General features: G+C 40.1%; 1 protein-coding gene across 1 annotated transcript; it reads left to right on the top strand.

The window, feature by feature from the left end:
* The first annotated feature begins 3,615 nt into the window (after window positions 1-3,615).
* Window positions 3,616-7,939, top strand: barx1 (BARX homeobox 1). Its single transcript, XM_071538946.1, has 4 exons — window positions 3,616-4,219; window positions 5,859-6,150; window positions 6,711-6,795; window positions 7,393-7,939. Exons 1-4 carry the CDS (start codon window positions 4,018-4,020, stop codon window positions 7,558-7,560), a joined length of 747 nt encoding a protein of 248 aa, XP_071395047.1. The 5' UTR covers window positions 3,616-4,017; the 3' UTR covers window positions 7,561-7,939.
* Window positions 7,940-18,528: the final 10,589 nt, after the last annotated feature.

Genomic DNA, 18,528 nt, shown 5'->3' with positions numbered 1-18,528 from the left:
TTTACTGATGTATTACAAACATGACACATCAATTCCATTAACGTTTTATGCCTCAATATTATTAATAGTTTGTGACTGTAATTACTTGAAGTCAGTGTGTCCTATTCTCACTTCTACAACTGATACTGACACTGCAATTTAATGGGCCTTTTCTTAGAACACTTTTTATTTCACTTTAACCCCTTAATATTTCCTGATTTTATTTTCTGAATGAAATACAGTGTAAACCCACAGGAAGAGCCAGCTGGATGAGGGATTTCCACTTCCTTCATGAACAATATATCTGTCTGTCAACTCCACTGCAAACTATGTTTTTCCTGCTGAGCGTATTGATTTAAACACGACTGATCCAGGAACTTTCTGTCTGTTATTAAGGTTGTACTCTAAACGACTGTTTTGGCTTTCAGTTCAGAATGCTTATCAGTGGCATTTCAACCTGAATGGGATAAATGGGCTAGAAGTGGTGGAGATATGATAGACATGAGCTTGGGATTGGGTTAGGGTTAGAGGATTGGGTCCCAAGCAGAAACACCCCATTCCCCTTTTAAAGATAGAGTCCTTCTCCCATTAATGCCTTGGAAAACATTTTTCATATTTTGATTAATGTTCGCCCTTCAGATCAGCGTTCAGTTAAGCAATTTCTCACGGTATTTCACATTGACCAGTAATTCCCATCACTCTTTCTTCATTCTTTTCTCATGTAAATTTTGAGGGAAACCAGAGTGTGTCAATGTGATTTGCAAACACACACACACACCCACACACACACCCCTCTACCATCTTACCCGTCTCTTTCAAATATCCAGTGAAGCAGAAATGCATAAAATCATCTTCAATAAATGGAAATGGAAAATAGCTCATGAATTGTCACTAATGAAAGTAACATTTCTAAGTGTTTGTTTAAGAATAGAATCACGATAGATACAACTAGACTAAATTAGTAACAGTGATGGATGGAGCTGCCAGCACAAATCTTCATCTGGCTCTACAGCAGCAAATATGTTGTTGCATGTAATCTTTTCCAGTGAGAACAGACAATACGCCTATTCTCTCAAACCTAGTGTGTTGCCACTATTTCTCTTAAACAGTGCAGATCACGCACTACAGTGGCAGCAGTTCAACATGAGCAGGCGGGAAAGCTTTTACTCCACCTGCAGTCTCAGCAGTGACCAACAGAGGCAGAAAAGGTCCAGCAATGTCAGTTCATTCTACTGGAGAAGAAACACTAAGGTCTGTGAACTGAAAGATGCCACCTCCTTGTACCTTTGAACACAACAGTATTAGTCTAACTAGTCATTCCTTTATTTACGACCAAATGTTTATTGAAATGAAAACACACAATTTACAACCAAAAGCATGACTTGTTTGAGTTTAACAACAATAACAGAGGTACATACTTGAAAAATAATAAATAATTCGAATAAAATAAATCAATTTAGAACAAATGCAATGATATTATAATTTACATAGGCCTACATAAAATCCACAAGGAAATGCAAAAGGTAAACAATAAGTAATAATACAACACAAAAGAGAAGAGAGCACCCCTCTTTCCTTCTTTTCTCAGTGGACTATGTTAAGGTGTACACAGATTCTCAAAAGGCACATATGGAATTATGAAATGAATTTAAAAGATTTTGCTTAAAAGATTATTTTTTCATTCCACAATTCCTGAAGCTTTACACCGTTACAGTGTTCATGTTTCCAGCTGATTTGTTTAGAAATCATAGTGTTGCATACATTGCACACATACCTCAACATGCCTTTCACAGATTAAAAATACATTTAACACTTAGAGCAATTTGAAATTTTGAAAACTATATTCCTCTAATGTTTCTCTCTGTTGTGTTGATGCTTAAAGATTCAGCCTCTGATGCTGTTTTAATGTAATAGTTGAAAGTCACGATCCCTCTCTCTCCCCAGAAATGAGTATTTAAAAGCGGTTTCTCAAAATGTTTTTTTTTTGGGGAACGCATGCCCATAAAACCTCTAGCATTTTTGAGGGAGTGCCTTTTTTTTTTTCCGATTTTCACCGCTGTCCCTGAAGGGGTCGACCCATGCTACTATTCAACAATATTGTGCTTTGGCATTATCATTGTATGCTCATCCACAGGTCATAAACAAAACAGGGTGAGAATACTGAAATTGGGAAGGGAAGGCTGCACATTCTGGCATTTTATACTGCTTTTATCGGCTTGGATTTTTTCATATGTATAATTTGTAACTTTTTTGGATGTTGCTAAGGTTCACCTGAAAATCTTTGCGTAAGAAGTGGTTAAATAAAGGTTTTTAAGAGGTATTCCTGTCGCTCAGCAGGTTAAACGTGGCACCCTGCTTCCCATCATGACCCTCTCATGATGTTGTGAGTTTGAGTCAGGCTCATGATGTCTGTCACATGTCACCTCCCTCTCTCTACACTCTCTACAGTCTTCCCTTTCACATTTCACTGTACACTATATAATGCATTCAAGAAAACAGTAAAACAAATAAGGATTCAATAAGAAAAAATCGAAATAGGCAATCAACAGTCATGCATTCTACGGTTCTTTGAAGCTCTCAGCTCCATGGTTGATTTTAGAAGACCAGAGAACTTTTCACAAATAAACCCTGAGTCATGCTAAAAATATGCTGTGGTGGATATTTCTCAATTTTTTGGGGGCAAATAACCTCAAAGGAAAAATCCCAGAGGTGCTGTGGAATGGGTCTTGTGATCTCAGGCATGATAGTTTTTCCCTCGCACTGCTTCAGTGTCCTCACTGCAGCCTTTAAACACTGATATCATCAGCTGATGTTTGCTTGCTTTTGTAACGGCCTTATATCATCAGACATACAGACATGTTGTACTGCTACATGAACAAGTGTTAGGCCCGAGGTGATGAGGTTTATTATTCACATGCTACAAAACAAACAGCCATCAATCTTATGCGCCAATGAGACATGTTTCCTTTTTTTTCTTTCTTTCATAAAACAGCATAAACATCTGCAGTAGCAAACAAATCATATTTTCCCAAAAATAATTATGCTAAAAAAAAAAATCTGGTTTTGCTGGTATGGTCTGACACCTCCAAATGCATTGGATAATCTTGCTGTCCTAAAAACAAAAGAAAAAAGTAAATGTATATATTCTATAATCTAAAAAATCCTATATGTTTTATAATATAGGCCTATAAGACCTGAAGGTGTGTTGTATGGGTATTATCAAGCAGTGAAATAGGCTATAGTTTCAAATCTTTATTGATGACCTTGCATAGACCTAAGCAGAAAAAAAGAATATCGTGTTGTTTTTTAGTTTTCATGTCACCTCCTCTCCTCAGAGGTTCCTGCAGCCCCACATCATCATCATAGTGATCTGAGACTCGTGGCTACACTGACTTTCAGTATCCCCTGCAGGGAATTTAAAATGTCGTTTTAGGTCCTAATTCCCTCTTCCATCTTCCCCCCTGTTGCATGCAAATCCACGCGGGAGTAGCGCGACTTTGCATTTAACTTTGGGTCCTGGGAAGGCGGCGAGTAGACAAGCCCTGAGACCGGGGTGGAGCTAAGAGACGAGACTCATAAAACCCAAAGCTTATTCCTCAATTCACTGCCAAGGTGACGCGCTCGGCGGCTGACAAATCGCTCAGAGCTCTACAACTCTCTCTCTCTCACACACACACATACATACACACACACACACACACACACTGGGCATGAACAAGGCTGGCTTTGGAAGTTTTGGGTCAAAGGTTTGCGCTTGGTTCCCCGTTTCCTCGCCAAATTCAACCAAATTTGGACTCCAGTAGCGCGCAAAACCCGACGAGGACGCGCAGACAAGAAGTCAACACTTACCTGGACTTGTTTTTTTTCTTGTTTTGTTTTGTTTGATCCAGAACCTGAGGATATTTTTCTTTACAGCACCGCTCTCCAGTCTATAGAGGGAATATGAGCGCTGGCTTGGGCCACTGAAGGAGTGAGAATCGGTGCGTAATCGCTCGGTGTCTTTTACGGTGACAATAAAAGAAAGAAAAAACTCAGATAATGCAGCATCCCTTGGACCTGGGGGCGCATTACTATCCTCCGGAGGCTCACCCCGACCACAGATCCCATCGTTACAGGAGTTTCATGATAGAGGAGATCCTGACCGACCATCCGGAGCACAAGGTGTCCGCCCCGGCCGGGGAGCTGCTCAAATTCGGGGTGCAAGCTCTCCTGTCGGCCCGGCCTTTCCACAGCCACCTGGGTAAGCTGGGCCGGATTTCAACTCCTTGGCTATGAAAAGTTTTAATAAGCGACGGGGTCGTGTCGATATGAGCGGTCTGGCATTGCGGTGAAATTTGTAGGATTTTAATAGATTCTGTATTGTAATGGTTAATTATTTGCGTGCGTGAAAGATTACGATGAGCTTTCCGCATTAAAAGCAGTGCAAACATGTTTATCTGAAGAAGCCATTCTGTGTTGCGTCTGAAAATATTATTTCTAAACAAATGAAACAATCTGCCAGTGTGAGGTCAGATAAGTTCACTTCTTTCAAATTCAGTTTTGTTTCATTCCTGTTTTCTTTCTTTCTTTCTTTCTTTCTTTCTTTTTTCTAGAATTAATAATGACTTGAAATAGGCAGGATAAGTCAGATCGCTCCACTAGTATCAAGGAAACGTCTCTTAATTTAAGAAAACTCTTGGAACAAGTTGATTTGATTAGAAACAAGTGGAGTTATCTCATCCTATTGGCAGATTTCACTTGTTTTAAGAAGAATGGGGGGGAAATTAAGACTCAATACAAGCTTAAATATTTTGCGCAGGGTGCGTAAAATTGTGTGGTAATACCCTATCCGTTTGGATCCAGGCGCATCAGTGTGCCCAAAGAGCTCTCCAGATGAAAATATTCTACGTGATTATAGTTATGGTAGATTTAAATACCGCAATGCAAAACATCCATTCGTTTCTGTAACAAAGGCCGGTTTATACCATGAAACCAATCGAAAAACGGAGGAGAAGTGCGCAGAGACGCGCGTCGTGTCTCGGAGGTTTTCGACCCGATTCACAGAGCAAGAACCACCAGTAAATTTAAAAAATGTATCTGACTGAAAACAATAATTTAAGACGGTGTTGACAAGTGTAGAATTTTTTTTCCATTCATTCCAATTTGTATGAAAAGTAGCCCATGTCATGCGTTGTGTAGGCTCTATCCCAAATATATTTTTTTTATATTATGAAGCAAATTAGGTAACATAACTCTAACGAGTGGGCTCAATAAGTGGTGGATTGACATCATTATTGACCAGTTGCCTTGTTTTAAATAGTTACATGATTATATAAAATGTCATATCCCAAAATATTAGGCCCTGCGCGTTTATTATTTTTGTCCAGAAACTCCTCCTGCACCAGGAATAATAGCTACAGTGTCATATTTGTTATAAAGACATTTCTGAACATTATTGATAAAAATCCTATGAGGCCAGGGCCAGGGGTTCCCACACTTTTTCATATCAAGGACACCCAAGCATTGGCCCCCATTTAATAACATTTGACCCTATTGACCCTCATCTGAGAGGATTTTATTGTCAGATATGACTTTATATAGGCTACATAGGCTACATAACTGTCTACACTGCAAGTGTGGATAATTATAAGGGTCTAACCTCTACTGAGTGAAATAAAAAAGTTAAATGATTCTTCATTTTGCTGGAGACTCCTTCAAGGGCCCCCGGAGCTCCCCAGGACCCCATAGCCTTCTGCACATCCGTCTCCCTGTGGCTCCGTGCATTTTATCTCTTTTTACAACAGCTTAAATGAACCTACAGGACCAATGAAAACAACCCATAGCCTCGGTTACATTTATCAAACAACCTCCATGATTTTCTTCCCCCCGCGGTCCCGCAGTCCTGAAGGCCGACCAGACGAGCCTGCTGAAGTTCCCCATGTCCCCGCTGTCCTGCTCGCTGGGCTCCCCGCTGGGCTCGCCGCTGCTGGCCGGGCCGCCGGGCCTGCAGGTCGGCCCGGCGTCCCACCACCTGCCGCTGGACCTCCACCTCCGGGGGAAGCTGGAGCACGGCGGCGACGGAGCGAGCAAGACCAAGAAGGGCAGACGGAGCCGCACCGTCTTCACCGAGCTGCAGCTCATGGGCCTGGAGAAGCGCTTTGAGAAGCAGAAGTATCTCTCCACGCCGGACAGGTAGGGGTGTAGTCCGTGCGCGGTACGGCAAGGCGCGAGTCCAAATTGAATACTGTAGATCAAAGGTCAAGCAAAATCTTATGAAATCGTATGACATGTATTATTATTATTAGGCTATATTGTATTATTATTATTATTGATGTTATGTAGCCGATTAATATTGTTATTATTTGTACTATTATTTTTATTATTAATAGTATTATTATTTACATTGTTATGCCATAACTTAAAAAAATAATAAAATCACATCAGAGGAGCATTCAGGATCAATGTTCCCTCTAAGCTGATAGTTTTGTGACATACGTCTAATCATTTATAACACTGACCAAATAATAATCATCAGTCATCAGTCATTGCTCCACTTTGTCCCCAGAAATTTAGTTTATATGGATTTTTTTTGTGGCAAATGGTTTAGTGAGTCAACACCCTTGCTATAATCATGGAATGAGAAAAATACCTCACACCAAAACTGCCTATTATGCTTAAAAACAATAAGAAATATGACTATATATATATAAAAAAAATAGCCTGAAAATATGTTTTTTTTTTCTTCCTTACAGAATAGATCTTGCTGAGTCTTTGGGCCTCAGTCAGCTGCAAGTGAAAACGTGGTACCAGAATAGAAGGATGAAATGGAAGAAAATAGTAAGTTCTATTTCCGTATGATGATGATGATGATGATTGTCATAATGATGTTGTGGTAATGGACTTTTTACATAAGGTTAATGCAACAACAACCTATTGGGATCAGTTCTGTTTTACACTACTGATACAGATGTTCGTTGTGCAATACAGGCCTTATGGGAAATGAACTGCAGTGGAATGGATTAGCATGGAATCAATTGAAATGGAATCAAATTGACCCTGACCTTTGCATTAGGGCCGACTTAGATGTACAATATGGGATGTAATGGAGTGTAAACCCACCTATAAATCAGTTTGCCAATCTTTTTATTTGCAGGAAAAGAGATTACCACCTTTATAGGCAGACATAAACCTTTATCATATGAAATTCATTGTATACATCATAGTAAGTAGTATTAGGATGGTGTCTTTCAAGGGAAAAATTAATGATTTTCTCAGAGTATAATTGATTTTTGATTATATTAGTTATTGCTGGGCCTTCAGATCACTGACAGGAGGTCATAGTTCACCCTTCTTTGCATTTACCACCACATGACTGTCTGTAGCCCTGTAGGAATCGACCTAAACCTGACTTTTCTCTTCCCATTCGACCCGCAGGTGTTACAAGGAGGAGGCCTGGAGTCGCCCACTAAACCCAAAGGCCGTCCCAAGAAGAACTCCATACCCACTAGCGAGCAGCTCTCCGAACAAGAAAGGTCCGCCGGCGAGCTCGACCGCCAGTCCGAAGCCTCCGGCTCCCACTCGGACAACAATCAGGAGGAGTGACCCGGCAAAACGGCTGCCAGATTCTGTTTTGACTCTGAATTCTGACTCGTGTGCGCGACGTCTGGGACGCTCCACGCGGATAAGGCCCCCCCCCCCCCCCCCAAAACCCCAAAAAATGGCATTAACGGCGTGGAGAGGATCTGCACCGATCTTCCCGAAGGTGGAACTTCTTTTTTGCAGCCTCCTGTTTCCCGTTGCAAAAGGACTGACAGGCCCCGCAGAAAGGCCCGGGCTGCTTTCCAGACCCATGTGTTTTTGTCTGTTGCCCCACCATGCATTCCCTCACCATGAACTTGCCCCGCTGCTGAGGAGGGAACGCAAACCTTCGCAGTAGGTCTTACCCTTTCATTGCATATTCTAAGGACCCACTTTCACTCTTCCGTTTTTTTTTTTTGCATTCCTTTTGTGTAACTATGTTATGTTTAATTATTAAATATATTTTCACTAATACGGTGCTCCTTTCATTCTAAAGGGAATAGGCCCACGCTGGGCTTTTGATCTAGTTTGTCTAGGTTACAAGCGAATATATAGGTTTTTACGTCGGTGATGATGATAGATTATAGGCTTATCAGCCACACACGGTCATTCACATGGCACAGGGCCTAATATGGCTACATAGCGTCATCATCAGAAAACGTCTCGTTAAGTCCTGACATATTTTGGAGGGCATGTGGCCATATGGCAACTGGTGCACACGCAAATGGACGTGCTTGACAGAGAGGGAGAGAGAGGGAGAGAGAGAGAGAGAGAGGGAGAGAGAGACTAATGCATCCAGGTTTATTGCTGCCATCTCTTCTGTATAAACAAGAAAATCACATCCCCATTTAGTAGGAGCCATGCATCCCTTGCTTAGAATTGGACGTGACACCATGCATCTTTGAACAGTAGTGAACCACCGCTCTGTTTTGAATTGAGTATAAAAAAGAGACAGTGCTCTCAGATGGAGGTTTCTGCTTCTTGTAACTGTGAGAGAGTCTTGAGCAGAATGAGAGAGCAAGACTGAGACAAAGGGACTAAGTAGAAAGTAAGAAAAGAGTCCAAGGGAACTCTTTACTGTAAAAATAATTTGGGCATATGCCACTTCAAATCAATGAAATGCATTAGTTAAAGATTGTTTAGTATTTCCCATTACTGTATATTTTAGGTGTGACATTATTAGTAGGCTTTTGTTTTTAATAGATTTAATGTATCTTGTTGCAATTATGAGAACACTGTGGTTACATGGCTTCATGTCCACAATTTAACCTAATTCGGTCTATGTTATTTCATATTCATCTCAATAGTCGATTGCATGTAATATTCGGATAATTATATATGGATCAGTCGCTTGAGAGTAGGCTACGAAAAACCACTAGTCTGTTACATTCCTATGATATTCCTATAGGGGATTATACTGTGTCTGTGGTGCTCAATAGTTAGTTAATAGTGACCTTAACGTGCTTTATGGTATTTTATTATCTTTTCTCTGGTTTTCGACCTATAGTGATATTTAAAGTTTTGCTGATATTGTATATATACAGTATATATATATCCTTCTAAAATGTATTGCTATAATTCTTGAAGCCGGCCAGGCAGATGCTCAAAATGTTGTTTTATTTCTATTCTTATCTTATTATTTTGTACTATTTTTACAGATACTGTCTTTATTTAACATTCAACCTTACCTTGAGCCTCCACACTGGATTAATCATAAATTACATGAGAGAAATAGTTTATGACAGTAGAGGGGTAGAGAGGGTTGACGGTGCTTGTTGCGTTTATAGGGGAGGAGGCGTTGAATCTAATCGCAGCAAGATTGCATGAAAACATGAATATTAATCAAACCTGAATTTGTTCTACTTGTTGCAGTTTATTCGAATTATTCTCATCATCCAGGTAAGGACAACAGCTCAGTTATTGTGTGTGCAATGTTTATGCTTATTAATAATTCATACTAAAGCTTTATGTCAACCACCATTCAGTGTTGTGGGAGGAAAAAGCTGCATCCAGCAAACTGTTGTGTCTGAATGATGTCTAGATGGCACGGGAATTAAACCCCAACGGAGACGCATTTTTTGCAGCTCTAGGAAAACGCTTGCAGAAAAAAAAAATGAATTTGAGGTCACATTTCCCATAACTAATACTAAGTCCTTAAAGTTGACTGTAATTTACACTCTTAGCCTATTTGCAAGCAGAAAAAAAGCAGAAAAGCAGGAAAAATGTTACCTTTTCTTTCAATGCAGATCGGGAATTTTGTCCGTTTTTTTCTGTTGCATGCCAATTTATCCACCCAGAAATATGTAAAAAAAAAAAAAAAAAAAAAAAAAAAAAAAGAATAGCCTCAGATGAAAGCATGGGCCATAATCAATAGACAACACAACATACTATCACTTTTCGTTTTAGTATACCAGATTCAGAAGAATTCGCCTTGTTGATTGAGGACTAGGTTATCCTTTCCTGTAACTCCTCATACTCAAAATAGTCCAATCTTTAAACTACAAAGCCCGGGGAAATTTGAGTCTCAGGCTGAAGGTTTAACAGAGACCAAATGGGCGTTAATTCACACTGAGATACTATATATGATCAAAGCCAGCGCGCACAGGTCTGATACCACATGACCAATTCTGATGATAAAAGCTAGGGAACATTATTTAATAATATACCGCAACATAGGTGGGATTCTATACACCTATTCTTTTTATTATTATTATTATCATTTTTTACATATCAAGTTTTATATTTCATCTGAGGGCCTAGATGCTCTCACGGTGCATAAATCGAAGACTAATTGTTAACACTGATAGATTTCTGGTTCAATGTATACAGTTTCCCTATGAATATTCACTATAATATTCCTATAGGGACTTATAGTGTGTCTGTGGGATGAATACTGAGTTTATAGTGACCTTATCCTTCTTTATGGAATTTTTAGTATTCCTATAATAGCCCAATAGCTTCACTGTGATATTTGAATAGTATCTCTTTAAAATAGAATCAGCCTGCTGTGTAGTTCTCGTAGGGGTTTGTCTGAAATCCAGAATAGATCTCGGGAATGCTATGACGCATTCATATTAGAGGTCATCTCCCATAAGAGCCTGTAGTACAAAGTCTATTCACTTCCCTATGTGTGTTTCAGTATCATTGAACTCGCAATGGTGAGAGTATTTTAATTTATTAGGCTTGACACAACAAGCACGGCAGGAGGCCTAATGGAGCGCCATAAAGCCAAATGAGCCCATTGGCCTTATGCTTCAAATTTAAAGTGTCCTTGGTGAGTGACTGTGGTCAAAGTGACGGTCCAGGTTTTAGTGTGACCCTAACGGAAAACTATGGTAATCCTATTATTAATTTTAGATGGATGCGTGGATGCAAGACGCTCCGGACCAGAAAAAGATACCATAAAGTGCGGCAAGGTCTCCATAAACTCACTATTGGGTGCTACAGACACACTTTAAATCCCTATAGGAGTTGGAATATTATAGTGATACTAGGAGATAGAAATGCCATGACGTAGGCTAAGATAAAGTCACTATAAGGTCCCTATTCAGTATGCCCCTATAAATATTATAGTGATTAAAACATTATTATTAAGCGCGGTAAGGGCACTTTAAACTAATAGCATATTGATTTTTCGGGTATTTTGGTTAGTCCGACACTCTTGTTCAGTGGTTCTCAATGTGGGGTCCGGGGACCACCAGGGGTCCTTGAGGAGGTTCCAGGGGGTCCCCAGCAAGTTGATAAATTGTTAAACTTCACCATTATTTAATTTACAAGAAGTTAACACAGTTAGAGCATGTAGAAGAATGACTGTTCTGATCATAGTTTCTGAGTTCTGGACAAAATCATCTTACAATAAAAATATTTGAGTCCAAAAAACAAAATATCATCAAATGGGAGTCCATAGCTCTAATGTGGACTGAATTAGGGGTCCTTGATATGAAAAAGGTTGAGAATCACTGCTCTTGTTGATGGACCTATTATGGGTGTTACAGCCTACAGCCATTCTACTTCAGTTTAGGAAATTGTAGCTTTATGAATGATACTGATACTACTTTGGCCTGTGGCTGCTATCACGGTCCAATAGGGCCAAGGTACAAAACAGGGTTTAAATAGTTTTCACTCCTTATGTTCACTCAGCTCAACAAAAAGGTTTGCGTCATTTTTTGTCGATCAGGCCAATTCACATCTGCATTTACCGTATTCACATTTAATGCAGGCCTAAGCAGTCACATTGAAAACCAGCCAATGGCCTCCAGGCAGCTCACTCAGCATACAGCTCGGCCCAATAGATTCTATAGCCACGCAAAACAGATACAACTGCAACCGTGGATTTGAAAATGCGGTTTCAAACGCAAACGAAAAATCATTATATATTGTGTCTGTGGCAATATATAATGATTCAATAGTGAGTTTACAGTGACCTTATTGTGCTTGATGGTGTTTTTGTACTCTTGTACGCTTTATTACTGAAATATTCCTATAGTAGCCTATGCTAAATTTTGCTGTGATATTTCTTTATCCCTCTAAAATGTATTACAGGATTACTCCCTCCGTAAGGGAAATGCTAGTGTAGTCTCTCTCTCTCTCTCTCTCTTTCTCACACACACACACACACACACACACACACACACACGCACACACACGCACGCACAAATAAAAATCGCGTTCATTCGTTTCTTTCACTCTAATACAGCAATCTAACAAAATTCACATTGAAGTCAGATATTGATCAAATACAGTGCGCATGGAAATATATCAATGCCTTCCCCTTTCACTGCGTCAACATGATTCATCAGTTAGTTCTTATCAGCATTCATCAACAGACGTTTCTATTTCTTTTGCGCCACAATTTGCAGCAGTGTGGAATAAACCTTGACATCACATCACATTACATCACATCCACAACCGCCTGCAGATTATTAGACTAATACTTACCACAATGACAGATTATGTCATTTTGCTCCAATTTGTTCTATTTGAGGCCAGAGTAACTGCAACTTTGAAAAAACATTTTAGACAATTACATTTTGAGTGATGTTTAGGCATTAAAATAGTGGCTAAACTACATTTCTGTAATCATGTCTTAATGGTAAAAGCAAGCTGAAAATGGCATGATTGCTGAGTTTTCAGAATTGAGGGAAAAAAAGGTAAATCTGTAATGTTCTCTCAATTAACCAGGCATATTTTCCTGATAATTTGTAAATAAATAAAGGTATTTAGTGAGAGCCTACAAGTAGGCCTAAGACTTCAACGTCCTTTAGACAGCAAGGGCTCTTTAAAAAAAAAAGTGATTTGAAACACCATGATTGTGTTTTGGCACCAGGAAATATGATTTAAAACAGCATTAAATTTCCCTTAATCACCAAGCATCTTATTGAATCTGAAATGTTTGTAGCCTAAATCCATTTGTATGTTTTGGGACACCCCAAAACAGCAGCAAAACTCTGAAATAAGTTTTCTGTAGCAGTCCCACTGTATGTGAAACCAAAAAAACCTTCAAATGAATGTCTAACTAGTTGCAGTTTGTTATCTGTCTGTCTCTATTTGCTCCTGTGTATCAATGTAGTTTTCCGAGAAATCATACTTATAATGTCACAAAATCCCAATGGCCTTGAGGTTAAGGTGTTTGCCCTGAGAATGGGAGTTTGTGGGCGTTTTTTTTTTAAACTCCAGCAGGCTAAAGCCAATTCTGCCAGGTGTACATGTGAAGTGTTGTAAACAAAAAATACAAAAGGGACAGAAAGATCATTCAGTTAAAAGGAAAAGTGTCTTAAATTAGAGGTCCAAATCTCTGAGTTCTGGCTGACACACAATATGGTGTTTCAAAACGCTTTGTAAACACCACACTATTCTTCAAAATCATTTTCTTTACTGATTTTGTCTGTGTGTTTTTGTGTGGTCTGCTAGCACCAATAATATGAGATCATGAATCAGTTGCTGCCACTTTCTGAGTTTCAAAGACTTTCTCTTAGCAGTGAGGATCAGAACTTATTTCAACAATCTCAGCATCAATATTTAGGTAAATACTAAACACTATTAACATATACATAAATTACAAAATCATAATTATAATGAAAAAAATAACAATTGTGAATCATTGCTTGCACGGATGAAATCATCATGAAGCCGATTTTTAAATTATCGTGATGTCTGTGAAACCCCCGTTCATAATATTTATATGAGTTCCGTCCTGCTGAAGTGCGGCAATGCCTCCGAGGCTTTATAAATCCTCTGTGTTCATTTTCACCGATGGCTCTTCACAATCCACTCAATTATGGAATCCAGATTCTTAAAATTCCTGCTAATCATCCAAAATATCATTTCAGCTAAAGTGCACCTTTCCTTTTACTCGGTGGTCTTGGGTAACAGATCTCAGTTTCACTTAAAGATCCCTGGCTGACATGGACATCTGCAGCTCCCCCTGCCCCATACACACACACACACACACACACACACCACCGCCACCACCACCATCTAAGCAAATGGCTAATCAGTCCTTGCCCAGAATGTCAAATTTATGTCAAGGCCTAATCATATGCAGATTAATGACAGGTTAACCCAAACAGCAGACTGGATTTTGGCAAAGGGCCGAGCTAAAAAGAAAGAAAAACATTACCAAATCGTAGAAATACATTTATTGCACTTGGCCATTTGTGTTTTTTAATCGTACAAATGAGAACGTGTGAGGTCGCCTTTGTCTCCCGATGCGGAGCGAAGGCCTCGGCGGGGCTGGACCACGCAGGCATGATCCACGTGCGCGCTTTCTCTCCTGGGCTTTCTGAACAGGCCGAGTGTTGGACAGCGATGACTTCCGACATAAATTACAATCAGGAGGAAGAGTCAGCCGCCAGGAATCCGCAGCTTCGGGAAACATCCACACTCAACGCAATTTAATCATTACGGGGACCCCTTTTCGTGGTGGCATGATAGCGTTCTGGTGCGAGCGAAACGAAGGGGGTTGACCCCAATTTCTGAGGCGGGTGTTTATGGAGTCAAAAGGTGCATGCTTAGACAGAGCCCAGGCTGGGGGTCTGGTGGGGGGGGGGGGGGGGGGGCCCGAGCGTCCCGCCCCGGCCACGCACAGGAGAATTTTTCTCCACGATTAAAGAGCCTCTGATTAATCTAACGTATGTGCCAAAACTGCACATGCGGCGTATGATCCCAATTAGACTGAAACCCAACTCTGTCCAGGCCCCGGCTCCACATTAGCTCTGCCATTCTTCTCTTTGTTTTCATTGGACTCTCCTTGACAACATGACTCTTTTTTTTTTTTTTTTTTTTTTGTCAAACTGTTCTAAATTAAATTTGTAGAGATAATTCCAACTGAGCGATGTTGATATTAAGGGGAGGTATGTTATCGTTGCTCAATGCATTTGCGATGGAAATGCGTGGGGGGGGGGTGGGGGGGTTGGGGGGGGCTTAGCATGGCAAACACTTAAGTAGAGCTAAAGTAGCCAGTGCAGCCAGAATGACTCCGTTGTATGAGCATCCAAGTTTCGAAATGAAATTTAAATAGATCATTTTCCAACAGTGTGTCATACTAAAGCTTACCAATAATACCTGTGAGGATAGTATTGCGGTGATTATAGGTATAATGTTCTAAATATGCGATGCTAGCTTAATGTTCTCACGAGCATGTAGTTTCTGAATCTGAATTTTTTTCTTCAAAGTATTGTTCAAGAATTGTCTAAAAACACGAAAGCAAGAGGGACCAGTCGCTTATAAACCGATTTGACTTCTCGTGATTCATGCTTAGGTCTCCTTTAAGGACTTGTGACCAATGCGATTGCCACGCTGCAAATACATACTGTAAATAAAATTAATTTAATGATTCATTTCCCAGGTAATTTCTGACATTGCATACATACAGAAAAATCCATTATCGTGGCAATCAGCTGCAGGCACATTTACACATGACACCTTTACGGTCGCTCAGCTTTTATAAATAGTTCCATGTAGCGGCCATTCATTATGAGGCTGAACTCTCACCACTCGTAGGGGGAAATGAACTGAACCGGAGAACAACATTTGGAGTTTGAAGTGATGGGGAATAAAGTCCTCACTGTTTTGCTCTCTACAACAACTTGTGCCAGTGAGTGGGCACTCACCCAAGGCTGCAGTTTAAATAAATACAATTTGTATGTGTCCTCAGACTTCAGAGCCACATTTTATAATTCATAATGACCAGTATGTACATTCTACCTGTCATATCCATCTGGGGGAAAATTATTTTCTCTGGAGGTTGTTTATTATTATTATTATTATTTTGATGCCAAAATACACCCGTGGGTATTTGAGCCATATCAGAGATATAAACACAGTTTGGTTGACATAATACAGCAAAGAAATTGTATTGTTGATTTTGTTTTGATTTTTTATCACTGGTAATAATACACCACTGCTATGGTGTTTCTGCACTGCTCTTCACAGAGATCCCCTGTCAATCAAACAGTGTGTCCGGTACTGTCTTTCTCCTTGGATTTTCTGTTGATGCAGTTTGAGTTTCTCTTTTCTTTGTCTGTTCAGCCATGGTGGCTATCACTGCTCATGCTAACTACCCAGTTCTTCTTCTGTTTATTCCCCAAAAAAACGGAAACATCAAACACGTCACTTACTGTGCACCAAAGGATGTTTCCTGGGAAAGACCTACCAGACACCAGGTGTTCAGAACAGCAAATATAAAAGCTTTCATGAACTGACTATAGGTTGAATCCCTACTGTTTTACACCAATGACAGAGAGAGAGTAGCAAAACCGACATTTATTTATATGAAAATGTCACGGATTATTACTTTAATGGTATTGCTGCTATTCAATGTCAATAGGAAATTTAAATGATAATACTAGTAAACCCTAACATCATCACCACACATGCACGCACACCAATTTTCAGATTTAATGGAGTTCTATTAAAATTACGGCTTCCTCCTGCAGGTGTCAGGTGATTTCCTGTAGCCCCAAATCACTGCTCACAGTCATGCAGCTAATGGGAGAAGGCATTAGAGGACATAAACAAGAGCACATCACTCCGTCAGCTCCTCTACCCAATGTGATGTTCCCTTTTTAGTCCGCCGCCCCTCCAGTTAGCTCTGTGAACACAGTTTGCAGGAAACGTCAACCGGCGTGATTGATTTGAGATGGGCGATTCCCTGACTTCATGCTTGTATAAAGCAAGACAGCTGTTGGGAGAAATCAAATTCCTGCAGGAGCTGGAGAGACATATTTTTTCCATCTGTTTAACTGAGCCATTGCCTTTCACTAGACGAGTAAATAAAAAAACATGGCCAAGATGTGGCAGGAGGTCACTGAAACCCTCATTATATAGCAATTACAGCACAAAACCCCTTTCCTTTCAAAATCCAGCTTGAAAGTCAATCCCACTTTCTAGGGCTTTTCAGAAGTAAGACATGACAAGGCACCGGCCTATCTTTGGTAACAACTTCAAGACGCACTTACGGTGCATAGCTAAAGGATTTGCCCAATCGTTCATTTGTTGTTTAGTAAAATTCCTCTTCAGTGTGTGTTTTACACCGAGATGCTTTTCTACCTCTTATGCGTTTTTTTCTCGGATAATTCCCTCGTGAGAAGCCAGTTGTCATGCTTTATGCTGAATGGTTTGAATTGTTGCTGAATTGTTTCCCCCCCCAAAACTAAGTGAAGCCTTCCTCCCGACACAGACTGTTGTGTTTAAACAAAATAGAAAAGTCATGACAGTTTGTCACATATGATTTCTCTGCACGCCTCAAATCGTTTCCCAAGAGCCGTTTGGAGAGATACTTTACAATAGGCATCTTATCACTGGACGATCGCGAGGAAGCGGCTTCGTTTCTTATTACTGCTCTCCATAATGTGATGTGGATGTGTGCTGTGTTCATATTTGTATTACAGTGCTACTTATTAGGTTTTGGCAAGATGTAGCTGATAGTCTTAAGCACTGCTATACTAGCTAAATGGTTGAAAGCAGGTCACCAGCAGTCGTGCAAAAGCACTCTATGTCTCAAGTGATAGAGATTATGAAAACAGATGAAGCCCAAGAACCGGAAACTTAGTGTGTCCACCAAAGGAACTTCTAAGAAAACATTAGAAGCTTTATAGCTTCTGCACTTTTGACTCTTGATGCTTATCATTCGCAGCAGAGCTCCTGTTGTGACTCACAAAGCGAAACATGTTATTATTATCTAGTATCAGCAGTTCAAGTCGGTGCGCTCAGTGTATTATGTCCTAAAAACACTTGGATCTTCAGAGGTTCTTTGTGGGCATAATGGTGCTTTATAGAACCATCACTATTTGAAGAACCACTTGATCCTCTGAAGGGTTCTTCACTGTTTGAAGAATCGTTCATGGTTCTATGTAGGTCTTACATAGTGAATACGAATGGATCCTGTAGGTTGTGGCCAAAAGCAAAGGTTCACAGGGCAAATGGGGCTCGTTTCATCATGCATGTCCAAGTGTAAAGGTGTGAGACACAATGAAGAGCTATAATAGGCAAGGAAACTTCATAAATTGTCAATGAATGGAGTCAAAAAATCGACTACTTTCAAAACTTTAGTCAAAGTTCCGTCTGTCTGATAGAACCATAGAAGGTGCATTTGCTGTAAAAAAAAAAAAAAATACAGATTATAAACATTTGGAGAACAAGTTCCTGCCTGGAGCACAACTATATACGTTCTTCTAGGTACCAAATGGTTGAAGGACAAAAGAGAATCCCATGCACTGCTTTCGCTCACAAATACCACATAATATATTCCAGGAAAGAGAAACATAATGTATGTCTGGTGTCTTTCATCAGGAATGTTCGGATGTAATCTGTGTTGTTGAACATCTGTAGTTGGGCTCCTACACCAGCTGAATACCATTGTCCAATATCTGTTGTACTATTTGTGCGCTAAGATGCTGTTTGGGAGTCTCTTCACAGTATTTCCTCTCTGCACCAGTCTCCAAACCTCTCAGATGGTTGTGGAGAAGCTCTTCCCCTTCAGGTACCAGATGG

This window comes from Centroberyx affinis, unplaced genomic scaffold (genome assembly GCF_046629955.1).
Source record: "Centroberyx affinis isolate AG114_WGS23_722 - 3 ecotype Tasmania unplaced genomic scaffold, CSIRO-AGI_Caff_v1 ptg003375l_1, whole genome shotgun sequence".
Lineage (NCBI taxonomy): Eukaryota > Metazoa > Chordata > Actinopteri > Beryciformes > Berycidae > Centroberyx > Centroberyx affinis.
This window is presented reverse-complemented; position numbering and strand designations above follow the sequence as displayed.